Below are 12489 nucleotides of genomic sequence, written 5' to 3'. Positions count from 1 at the left end.
ATATTAAGTAATAAACATAGGCCGTTTTTGCCGCTAAAAGTCAACGTACGCAGGGCCGCGTGACGTCACTATATCCGAATCGAGCGCAGCCGGCGTACTATTGGGATGGAAAATATTTTTTTCCAGCTAAACTATCAGTTTTAGAAAAAAACTTTTAATAACATTTATTCATCAAAATAAAGTAACTCATCGACCAGTAATTTTTAAAAATAAAAATTGTGAAAAATAAGTATCGCTATGTCCAAAGACCACATTTTCATAGGATTCGATGGAATGCGGAGACGCGGTTGGGGTGAGTGTAACTTTATGATTGTTTGTATTGAACATAATAATACATAATATGAGTGCTAATAACCAGTTTCTGGCCTGGGGGGGGGGGTCAAGTCATACCCAGCTTCTGGCCGAGGGGGAGTCATACCTAGCTTATGCTTATAGACTGGGGGGAGGGGCTAGCCTAACCCAGCTTTTGGCCTGAGGGGAGGGGGGATCGAGTCATAACCAGTTTCTGGTTCTGGCCTGGGGGGGGGGTAAGTCAACTATACCTTATTGTTAGAAGTAAATAAATTAATACTTATACATTTTTATATTTTACTTGGAAGAAGATATGACTAACAACACTTATGAACACTTTATTTGAATAAATCGCCAAATATACCACCGCGGAGACCCCAATCGCGTCTCCGCGTTCCATTGAATCGTATGAGCGTATGGATTTTTTGCGATATTTTTCACAATTTCTATTTTTTAAAATTACCTATCGATAGCTTACTTTATTCTGATGAATAAATGTCATTACAAGTTTTTCTCTAAAACTGATAGTTTGGCTAGAAAAAAATATTTTCTATCCACGCAGTACGCCGGCAGCGTTCGGATCGGATATAGTAACGTCATCGTTCCCGCGCCGGGCGGTCAGTGAACTTTTTTAGTAATTTGGCCATAACTTCGTCAATTTTTGTCGTAGAACAAAAATTTTTGGACTGTATATTAAGGATTTCTTAGCCCTATAAATCTGCGTTCACAGCTAAAAATCGAAATGATCCTCATTGTAACTGCAACCATTGTAGACGTAGGAATTGAGGTTTTAACAAGAAGCCACTATAAACTGGGCATCTAATGCTTATTTGCTAGCCCATTTTAAAAGAGGGGTATTACTACGATAAACACCTACAATAAAAGTACAGAAACACAAAGTTCAATTCACTCAATCTTTAATTCATTGTCAATTTTGTTTTTACAGCTGCACGCCACCGCAGGGGCAGTTGCCAGCGATGGACACGACGCCACTGGCGGGGATGTTGCCATTGAACGACACCGCGCCAAGCACTGGCAGCTGGCCGGTCACGATGGCGGTACCACCCGCGTTGAAGTCGCCTCCGACGGCCAACTCTCCGTAGCCAGTACCACCGTACGGGCCAGAGACTGGCAGAGCGGCAACGGCGGCGACGTCTGAAGGCGCGTATCCGCCAGTGAAGCCACTGCCAACGTTGCCTGCGGACCAGCCACCAGCGTTGATGCTGCCAAGTCCGATTGCGTTGGCACTGCCAAGTCCGATTGCGTTGGCGCCACCAAGACCGATTATGTTTCCGCCACCAATGTTAGCGCTGCCAAGTCCGATGGCGCTAGCGCCGCCAAGTCCGACATTGGCGCTGCCATAACCGATTGCGCTGGCGCTGCCAAGTCCAACATTAGCGCTGCCAAGTCCGTATCCAGAGGCGCCGACTCCGTAGCCGCTGAGGCCTCCGGAGATTCCGTAGCTGAGAGCGTCGACTTCAACGTCCATGGGGTTGTAGTAGCCTAGCACTTGCGAGAAGGCATTCTGGAACAAAACAATCATTTCTTTAGCAATTAAAAAGTGACCTTGTGCCTAAAACATGGTCCTAAAAACTTTTTTAATTGAAAAATTTAATTGGTTGGCTTGAGACTTGAAGGGCTCTAATCAACGAACTTAAAGTGAGAGATAGACGGAGAGTGTGTATTGTTACCTTAAATATTATTTTCTTGGCAAAAAATCTAAAAAACAATTTACCTAATTTCTGATTAAATTATATTTTAATTTAATTACAGTTGATGCGATATTCAGAGTTTTAACTAACTACTTTATAACTGAAACTAGAAATATTTTTGTTTTAGTTAATAGGCTAATTAAAAACTAGAATTACCTGGATCAGGCAAGCCTGGATGCAGAGGAGTAAGAAAGAGAAGGAAGACATGTTTACTTCAAATATCAAATTTTGAATGCTAAATTGTTTTTAGGGCACACTATTTATACGACTTGAAGTTTCATTTTGAAATGACACACTATCATACTTTCGTAAGAATACACTATCAACATGCGAGCATGTTAGTACTACTTCGATAACTCTAACTGTAGAATTGTTTGTCTTTCTTAATTACCTTATGAAAATTAATGACATTAGAAATTTTGAAACTTTTTTCATATCACTTAACTATGGACATACGTTTTTCAAGTGATAGACAGGAAAATCAGTATATAAACTGAGACAGGCAATTCGAAAATCATTCTTGTTTTGTCTACCAAGGAATAACAAAGATGGCAGCTAAAATTACCTTCGTCTGTGCTATTGCACTCTTCGGCCAGGTAAATAAAATGCTCTTACTAATACACAAACATTTCAAACCAGAAAGAACTCTGATTACAATAACATAATTATTATGAAAACTTAATTTTAATCTTTTTTTTCAGGCTGCCTACGCCCAGTACTTCCCGTCTGGATCTTACGTCTCTGGCAACTCCATTGTTGACAACGACATCTTCATTAACGGTGCCGGCAGTGCTTATGCCTCTGGCAGTGCTTACGCCTCTGGCTCTGGCAGCGCTTATGGCTCTGGCAGCGCTTATGCCTCTGGCTCTGGCCTCGCTGTTGGCGGTGGCAGTGCTTACGGCTCCGGACTCGCTGTGGGTGGACTTGGCCTTTCAAGCGGACTTGGCCTCACAAGCGGACTGAGCCTTTCTAACAACCTTGGCACCATTGGCGTCGCCGCTCCTGCCATCAGCAGCGCCACTCTTGGCGGACTCTCAAGCTACAACATCGTGTCTGGCGGTCCTTTGGCTGTCACTGCCATCTCCCCCATCGGTCCCAGCGGTCTTGCCGTCGCTTCTGAGAACGCCATCGAAGGAAACCTGCTGGTGACCGGTCAGCTGCCGTTCCTGAGCGCTGTGGCCTTCGAAGGCGCCCTGCCCACTGCTGGGTCTGGCGTGGCCACTTGTGGATGCGGCAGTGGACAGGTCGGCATCGTCAGCGAAGGTTTCGGACGCCCCTCCATCTACTACTGAAGTGGTGGTGATATGAAGTACCTAATACAAAATAAAGAATATTGTGGACTATGCATTCTTCATCTTTTCATTCAACAAAAAATTGTTTTAGCATGTTTTTTAATCCTGGAATCTTATTTTCTGTCAATTCTGACTGCTTGCAGCGATTTCAAAGTAACATTTCCTCGAGTTTGCACTTTTTAGATAGTTCCCAGTTCCTACTTGCGTCTCTCGTATATTTCTTGCAACACATCCCTTGAAAGCAACATGGCTTGTCATCATGTTTTGTATGTGTAGAGTTACACTTAGCGAAGCTAGATAACAATGAGATGCTACTGGAACTAGTCAAACATATCCTTGGAATCTCAGCTGAGCACATACTTGGTGGAAGAGCAGCCTACGTTCACACTATACACTACAATCTTCGGGGGCCTCGCAGCACATTATAACGCTGACTATTGACTAAATGTTAAATATTTATGATAGTTTTACGCCCGTATTCACAAACGATACTCATTATTATTATGTGAAGCAGCAACGCTATGCGAAATAAGACATTTCTCAATGCGTTCCATATGGGAAGCCTTTCAATTCATAAACAATACACCTCGCGGTTGACAGCGATACGGTGTTGATCCCTTTCCGATTTGATAAGTCTGCTAAAACCTGTCCTTATGAGAGAGCTAGTAAGACTTATATTCCCTCCCTGATTGATGACTCTTGATTTATTTTATCTGCTCTTGTCAAACTGAAGACAATCGGATTCCGATAGTTTAATATGCTGAATCACATTGAATACATCGATTAATCCCAGACGTTATTGTCTTTATATAATGAACTAATATTTTCTATGACAAAATAACTACGATGAAGCAGTTTCAATAGACGAGTGTTTTGAAACGTAATGAAACACCCACGTGTTTCAATTGACACCATCATTTCAGCCAATGATTTCTGAATCACTGCTGAAAGATAAAGGTTTTAATGAGGGTTTTCGCGATTGAAAAATCCGCCAGATGGCAATACGTAGACGCGAGGTCCAAATGCTGCATGATTGGTTATTTTTGACAAGACATTGACAGATATGTCAAAATCCACCAATCACGCAGCATTTGGACCTTTATTTCAATGAAAAGAAGTTTGATTTTCGCAAACTTTGAAAAAATTAGATTTAATTTTTTAAAGAAATTAAATCTGCCTAGTACCTACTCAAAAATATTTCTATGTCCTTAAGTGAGAGACAAAGTTGCTTGCAGCACTTCCTCGTTTGTTAACAAAGATAACCTGTTTCTTTAGGTAACATTATGGATTCCATGTAAAGCTTTTTTCCTCCCTTCCACCTAGAAAGCTTGTTTTCACCTTCGGGCTTCGGTCATGTCAATAGGTGAGATGAAAGCCGAAAGCTTCTCCGTGTGGTTAAAAAATAATAATTTAATAACTTAACCAAAACCTAAAGTATTAACCTTTTTATCCTTTTGCTTTTGTTTTAAAACAGTTATTTAAATGACGCAACGTACTAACTGTAACAAATCACAATCTTAAAGCAACAAATAATGAATTCATTAATCAAGGTGGATTGTGGGATATTTGACAGCTTTAATCAATGCGTCTTAGAAAATAAATAGGTAATTGACGTCGAAAAATTATTCAACACTTCTTGGAAAAAAACTACCTGACATCATAACACTGTCATACACTATCAACATTGGTAGTTTAATACGAAATTGTAACTGCAACCATTTGAACCATTGTATACGTATGAATTGAGGTTTTAAAAACAAGGCACCATAAACTGGGCCTGGGCATCTAACGCTTATTTCCTAGCCCATTTTAAAAGAAAGGTATTACCTACAATAAAAGTACAGAAACACAAAGTTCAATTCACTCAATCTTTAATTCATTGTCAATTTTGTTTTTACAGCTGCACGCCACCGCAGGGGCAGTTTCCAGCGATGGACACGACGCCACTGGCGGGGATGTTGCCATTGAACGACACCGCGCCAAGCACTGGCAGCTGGCCAGTCACGATGGCGGTACCACCGGCGTTGAAGTCGCCTCCGACGGCCAACTCTCCGTAGCCAGTACCACCGTACGGGCTAGAGACTGGCAGAGCGGCAACGGCGGCGACGTCTGAAGGCGCGTATCCGCCAGTGAAGCCGCTGCCAACGTTGCCTGCGGACCAGCCACCGGCGTTGATGCTGCCAAGTCCGATGGCGTTGGCGCTGCCAAGTCCGATTGCGTTGGCGCCACCCAGACCGATTATGTTTCCGCCACCAATGTTAGCGCTGCCAAGTCCGATGGCGCTGGCGCCGCCAAGTCCGACATTGGCGCTGCCATAACCGATAGCGCTGGCGCCGCCAAGTCCAACATTAGCGCTGCCAAGTCCGTATCCAGAGGCGCCGACTCCGTAGCCGCTGAGGCCTCCGGAGATTCCGTAGCTGAGAGCGTCGACTTCAACGTCCATGGGGTTGTAGTAGCCTAGCACTTGCGAGAAGGCATTCTGGAACAAAACAATCATATTTTCTTTAGTAATGAAAAAATGACCTTGTGCCTAGAACATGGTCCTAAAAACTTTTTTAATTGAAAAATTAAATTTGAAGGGCTCTAATCAATGAACTTTAAAGTAAGAGATAGAGGGAGAGTATGTATTGTTATCTTAAATATTATTTAGACTTAATTTTCTTGCAAAAAATCTAAAAAACAATTTAATTTCTGATTAAATTATATTTTAATTTAATTATAGTATATGCGATATTCAGAGTTTTAACTAACTACTTTATAACTGAAACTAGAAAAATTTTTTTTTAGATAATAGGCTAATTAAAAACTAGAATTACCTGGATCAGGCAAGCCTGAATGCAGAGGAGTAAGAAAGAGAAGGAAGACATGTTTACTTCAAATATCAAATTTTGAATGCTAAATAGTTTTTAGGGCACACTATTTATACGACTTGAAGTTTCATTTTGAAATGACACACTATCATACTTTCGTAAGAATACACTATCAACATGCGAGCATGTTAGTACTACTTCGATAACTCTAACTGTTGAATTGTTTGTCTTTCTTAATTACCTTATGAAAAATAATGACATTAGAAATTTTGAAACATTTTTCATATTACTTAATATGGGGCACACGTTTTTCAAGTGATAGACAGGAAAAGCAGTATATAAACTGCGATGGGTAATAAGAAAATCATTCTTGTTTTGTCAACCAAGGAATAACAAAGATGGCAGCTAAAATCACCTTCGTCTGTGCTTTGGCACTCTTCGGCCAGGTAAATAAAATACTCAAACATTTCAAACCAGAAAGAACTCTGCTTACAATAATACATAATTATTATGAAAACTTAATTTGAATCTTTTTTTCAGGCTGCCTACGCCCAGTACTTCCCGTCTGGATCTTACGTCTCTGGCAACTCCATTGTTGACAACGACATCTTCATCAATGGTGCCGGCAGTGCTTATGCCTCTGGCAGTGCTTACGCCTCTGGCTCTGGCAGCGCTTATGGCTCTGGCAGCGCTTATGCCTCTGGCTCTGGCCTCGCTGTTGGCGGTGGCAGTGCTTACGGCTCCGGTCTCGCTGTGGGTGGACTTGGCCTTTCAAGCGGACTTGGTCTTTCAAGCGGACTTGGCCTCTCAAGCGGACTGAGCCTTTCCAACAACCTTGGCACCATTGGCGTCGCCGCTCCTGCCATCAGCAGCGCCACTCTTGGCGGACTCTCAAGCTACAACATCGTGTCTGGCGGTCCTTTGGCTGTCACTGCCATCTCCCCCATCGGTCCCAGCGGTCTTGCCGTCGCTTCTGAGAACGCCATCGAAGGAAACCTGCTGGTGACCGGCCAGCTGCCGTTCCTGAGCGCTGTGGCCTTCGAAGGCGCCCTGCCCACTGCTGGGTCTGGTGTGGCCACTTGTGGATGCGGTAGCGGACAGGTCGGCATCGTCAGCGAAGGCTTCGGCCGCCCCTCCATCTACTACTGAAGTGGTGGTGATTTGAATTATTAATAAAGAAATTATGGACTATACATACAGTTTTTATTATCACTAATTGCACTAAGTCTTCCCGTTATTTTCCTTCTAATTGTATTTTAATTTAAACTCTTCCTACGCCTCTGGTTAATTTAATTACGAATTTAAAGACAGTAGCTTAACCTTTTATTGGGGATACAAAAGTTAACCTTTACCCTTGCAATTAATGCAGTTATATGTTACTGATGAATTTATTTAAAGAAACAGCAACAAAATATGAAAGGAGAAATCTTTAAGTCTATTTTGGTAAAAACTGAAAACCAACAATTTAATTAAAAAAACTTGTCTTTACCAGGACTCGATGGCCTGTTTTCTATACAATATTAAGAGTAGGCGCACACCGTTGATTTTTAGTTGGCCGATAGTTGTGCCCGATTTCAAATTGTATGAAGAATCGGCCAAATTGAATCGGCGTAGTGTGCGCACTCCCATACATGCCCATACTGATCAACAGCCCGACTAAACTATCGGCCGACGAAAAATCAACGGTGTGCGCCTACTTTAAAGCTGTCACACGTTTATTTACCTATTTCCAGTTTTTTATCACAGCTTTCGTCACTAAAACGCAACGTCCTTCGACTGTAGTACACAACTTTTATGAAAAAGTCTGAATAAGCGCAATTTCTTGTACTGCTTCTACTCAAGTTTAGACAAGACAATTTTAAATTAGTTTTGAAACCTAAGAATATTTTTTTAAGCTAGACTTTTTGCTTAAGACAATTTTATATTTTTGATATGAAAATTATGAAAATATTAAAAATACCTATCATGAAAACACACACACGTTAACTTATTTGCATGATAAGTAATAAACTTTACTTACCTATCTGCAATCATCAGAAATACACAGATATCAGTTTTGTGCTTGATTAACATTCTTTACGGTAATTTTTAACATGTTTTCGTGTCATACAGTTTACCTATCGTTTATTGTAGCTAGCATTTACTGCAGAAAAAAACCTACTAAAGTTCTTCTTTTTTTATCGTGGGTTGAGTTTTAATACTTTACAGTTAAACGATAGACGAATAAATGTTTTACATACTGTTGTGCCCAAGGTCAGCTGGGAGAGAATGCCACATGGCATTAAGCTCGCCTTTTTGTACTGATCATTTTTATGTGTGTGCAATAATAAAGTCTTTAAATAAAATATAAAGCAAAGTCACACTTATCTATATTATGTTCAGATCTTTGAAACTACTCAACGTAATTTAAACATTGAGTTATAATGTACTAGTAATATTACTTCAATGAATTTAAATGCAGGTTTTCAGATTCAAGAGGAAGGTTTTAACACCTGTGCGAATCCAGGGCGGGTCACAGCAAATCCCAACTAATATTATAAATGCGAAAGTAACTCTGTCTGTCTGTCTGTCTGTTACGCTTTCCCGCTTAAGCCTCGCAACCGATTTTGATGAAATTTGGCATAGAGATAGTTTGAGTCCCGGGAAAGAACATAGGATAGTTTTTATCCCGGTTTTTGAAACAGGGACGCGCGCGATAAAGTTTTTCTGTGACAGACAAAATTCCACGCGGGCGAAGCCGCGGGCGGAAAGCTAGTAATAAAATAAAACTGAAGGGATCTAAGCACTACATTTATTGAGGGAGTATCTATTATAGGTCAACTAAAAATGAGTTAATAAATCGCTTTTACTTAAAACTTAACCGTTAATGTGATCTAATTATATGATGTTAAAATGCATCTAACCTTAAAACATAGTTTTTAAGATCAAATTGTTACAAAAAAATAAATGGACTGTTTTTGTCTAAAAATAAGTCATTTTTATTTTTACTTATTTTATTTAAAAAAAAACGGGACCCTATTACTAAGATTTCGCTACTGTATCTCATTTAACGTGATAGATGAAGCTACACCTGTGGCTACACCGCAAGCGCATCCATGCCAGTTGTTCACAGATGATTTTACTAATTTCTGTCGCAGCTCTAGCAATAATTACTAAAAAAATACAAAAAGAAAGTAATGCTCCCATAACGCGATTTTTGTAAATACCTACTTCTTGTCGTTAAAGTTTTAAAAGATCTTTCTAAATTGTTTATTTTTGGCATTTTCAATATTTACAAAAATGAAAATGCAAAAATAAATTACCTATAGATATTACTCGTAAAATGGTTAAAGAAGGAATCAAAGTATTCAGTTGTATATTCTTTATTGTCTTTATCATAGCATCCCACTTCAGTAGTAGACGCGGCCGAAACCTTCGCTGACGATGCCGACCTGTCCACTGCCGCATCCACAAGTGGCCACACCAGACCCAGCAGTGGGCAGGGCGCCTTCGAAGGCCACAGCGCTCAGGAACGGCAGCTGACCGGTCACCAGCAGGTTTCCTTCGATGGCGTTCTCAGAAGCGACGGCAAGACCGCTGGGACCGATGGGGGAGATAGCAGTGACAGCCAAAGGACCGCCAGACACGACGCTGTATCCAGAATTACCGCCAACCTGAATGGTAGCAGGGGCAGTCACGCCAATGGTGCCAAGGTTGTTGGAAAGGCTCAGTCCGCTTGAGAGGCCAAGTCCGCTTGAGAGACCAAGTCCGCTTGAAAGGCCAAGTCCACCCACAGCGAGGCCAGAGCCGTAAGCACTGCCGCCGCCTACAGCGAGGCCAGAGCCAGAGGCATAGGCATTGCCAGCGCCATAAGCACTGCCAGAGCCAGAGGCATAAGCACTGCCAGAGGCAGAGGCATAAGCACTGCCGGCGCCGTTGATGAAGATGTCGTTGTCGACAATCGAGTTGCCAGTGACGTAAGAACCAGATGGGTAGTACTGGGCGAAGGCAACCTGTAATAAATTAGAATAATAATTAATTTTATTAAAACTTCATGAATTTTAAGTATAACCAGAAAACTTTTAATTGTTTACTGGACTTTGCAAGTGCTTTTCGCTGTTTTGCTGTCTCTACTGATGACAGTTTTATTGTTTATAATATTAATTAACGGCTGAAAATATATTTTCATTGCCAAAATTGTTTAAAGGAAAACGAATGACTTCTAGCTCTAGTTTTTAGTATTTTGTTTACAGTAGTTTTTTATTTGACAAGAAAATATGCAACACTTTAAAAATATCTAGTGATTTTTGTTTAAATTTTAATTACCTGGCCAAAAAGTGCCAAAGCACAGACGAATGCGATTTTAGCTGCCATGTTAATTATTGTATTGATTGACAAACCAAGAATGATTTCTGTTGCATCGACAGTGGTTTATATACGAACCACCAACTTTGTTATCAACCTACAATGTTGCTCCAATGCAATTAAAAATTGGTTCATGTTTTCTTTAGGAATACACCCTCAAACTGTTTTATCAAAATTAATAATAATTAAAAGACCTGAAATAGTGTCACTTCCTGGAAAATTATTGTGGCGCCACTGTCGCGTGGCAGATAAGGAACACACGATAAAGCGTGCCATTTCATAACAAAGAACTAAAGTTGTATAAATACTAGGTCCAATAATCCAAATGATATTCAAAATTCAGTATTTGAAACAATCATGTCTTCCTTCACTTTCTTGCTCCTCTGCATCCAGGCTTGCCTGATCCAAGTAAGTACTTTTTCTTATTTAATTTTCTTTTTAAACTTTTTCTATAAAACTTTCTATAAAATTGGGTAGCTTGTATTTGGTCAATTATTACAAATCGCAACTTCTTTGAAGCACTTTTTTAGACCTGGAAATCCAATCAGAAACATTAAAAGAAAGAAAGAAAGAAAGATACATTTATTACAATGGACATCACACTAATACAGGCAATTACATAGACATGACATGACAGTGGCACATAATAATGGAAGACGAAAAAAATAAAAACAAGAGTAAACTAAGCAGTGCCACCCATTCACCATTAAAAATCTTTTTTTTTTCAGAATGCCTTCTCCCAAGTGCTAGGCTACTACAACCCCATGGACGTGGAAGTCGACGCTCTCAGCTACGGAATCTCTGGAGGTCTCAGCGGTTACGGAGTCGGCGCCTCTGGATACGGACTTGGCAGCGCCAACATCGGACTTGGCGGCGCCAGCGCAATCGGTTATGGCAGCGCCAATGTCGGACTTGGCGGCGCCAGCGCCATCGGACTTGGCAGCGCTAACATCGGACTTGGCGGAGGCGCTATCGGACTTGGCAGTGCTAACATTGGTGGCGGCAACTTAGTCAGTCTTGGCAACGCCAACGCAATCGGACTTGGCAGCATCAACGCTGGTGGCTGGTCCGCAGGCAACGTTGGCAGCGGCTTCACTGGCGGATACGCCCCCTCAGACGTTGCCGCCGTTGCCGCTCTGCCAGTCTCTGGCCCGTACGGCGGTACTGGCTACGGAGAATTGGCCGTCGGAGGCGATTTCAACGCCGGTGGTACCGCCATCGTGACCGGCCAGCTGCCAGTGCTTGGCGCGGTGTCGTTCAATGGCAACATCCCCGCCAGTGGCGTTGTGTCCATCGCTGGCAACTGCCCCTGCGGTGGCGTAAGGCTGTAAGGAGGGAATTGAATGCATCAATTGACTGAAGAGCTTACCTGATGATAAATAAAAGACAATTTGAATCAATATCCTGGTGTATTATATTGAATATTTCCCTTCATTTTACCTAAAGAGAACTGTTATAACTAACTTGTAACTTAAAAGAGCGAAAATTACACATGTAAACACGCTTTTGAGTCCAATAGTGGATCCTAACCAAGATCCTCAGGCACAGTCCTCGGCCATGTCGTCTCCGAGGCATTTCTTTCGCAGCTTCAATTTAGAGTGCAAAGTGCCAGTGCCACTAATCATTTCAGCCACAGGACGTCCACTGCTGAACATAGGCCTCCCCCTAATGCCTTTCATGTTGCCCAGTTGGTAGCAGTCTGGAGAGGAGACTTTGAATTTCAATTTACTTCTGACCACCTGGATTCGTTGCAGCCAAATGACGTCCACTTCTGGATAAAGGCCTCCCCCAAAGATTTCCACAGTAACAGTTACAACGACCGGTCCTGCGCTGCCCACATCAAGGTACTTTCTACGTTCACCAGATCATCGGTCCACCTAGTAGGATTCACCCTATAGTCGGTCCACCTAGTAGGATTCACACTATCTATAAAGTCGCTAAGCCATTATCGCAAAGAATCATTTTATATTCAAACTAGCTTTTGCTCGCGGCTTTGCTTGCGTGAATTTCTTTCTGTCAGAAAGTTTTTAGGACTGATTT

General features: G+C 41.6%; 2 protein-coding genes across 2 annotated transcripts; both read left to right on the top strand.

The window, feature by feature from the left end:
- Window positions 1-2543: 2543 nt before the first annotated feature.
- Window positions 2544-3306, top strand: LOC135084830 (chorion class CB protein M5H4-like). Its single transcript, XM_063979571.1, has 2 exons — window positions 2544-2599; window positions 2705-3306. Exons 1-2 carry the CDS (start codon window positions 2552-2554, stop codon window positions 3293-3295), a joined length of 639 nt encoding a protein of 212 aa, XP_063835641.1. The 5' UTR covers window positions 2544-2551; the 3' UTR covers window positions 3296-3306.
- A 3189-nt stretch (window positions 3307-6495) lies between these two features.
- Window positions 6496-7254, top strand: LOC135084753 (chorion class CB protein M5H4-like). Its single transcript, XM_063979491.1, has 2 exons — window positions 6496-6551; window positions 6646-7254. The coding sequence occupies exons 1-2, from the start codon at window positions 6504-6506 to the stop codon at window positions 7252-7254; spliced, it is 657 nt and encodes a 218-aa protein (XP_063835561.1). The 5' UTR covers window positions 6496-6503.
- Window positions 7255-12489: the final 5235 nt, after the last annotated feature.

This window comes from Ostrinia nubilalis, chromosome 27 (assembly GCF_963855985.1).
Source record: "Ostrinia nubilalis chromosome 27, ilOstNubi1.1, whole genome shotgun sequence".
Taxonomy (NCBI): domain Eukaryota; kingdom Metazoa; phylum Arthropoda; class Insecta; order Lepidoptera; family Crambidae; genus Ostrinia; species Ostrinia nubilalis.
The sequence above is the reverse complement of the archived record's forward strand: the minus strand, read 5'-3'. Positions and strand labels throughout refer to the sequence as shown.

Bases quoted from the DNA above. Each gene is read 5' to 3' on its own strand.
- LOC135084753 (XM_063979491.1), top strand. From the start codon at position 6,504: ATGGCAGCTAAAATCACCTTCGTCTGTGCTTTGGCACTCTTCGGCCAG. The intron at 6,552-6,645 runs GTAAATAAAATA...TCTTTTTTTCAG, and splicing joins CTTTGGCACTCTTCGGCCAG to GCTGCCTACGCCCAGTACTT.
- LOC135084830 (XM_063979571.1), top strand. From the start codon at position 2,552: ATGGCAGCTAAAATTACCTTCGTCTGTGCTATTGCACTCTTCGGCCAG. The intron at 2,600-2,704 runs GTAAATAAAATG...CTTTTTTTTCAG, and splicing joins CTATTGCACTCTTCGGCCAG to GCTGCCTACGCCCAGTACTT.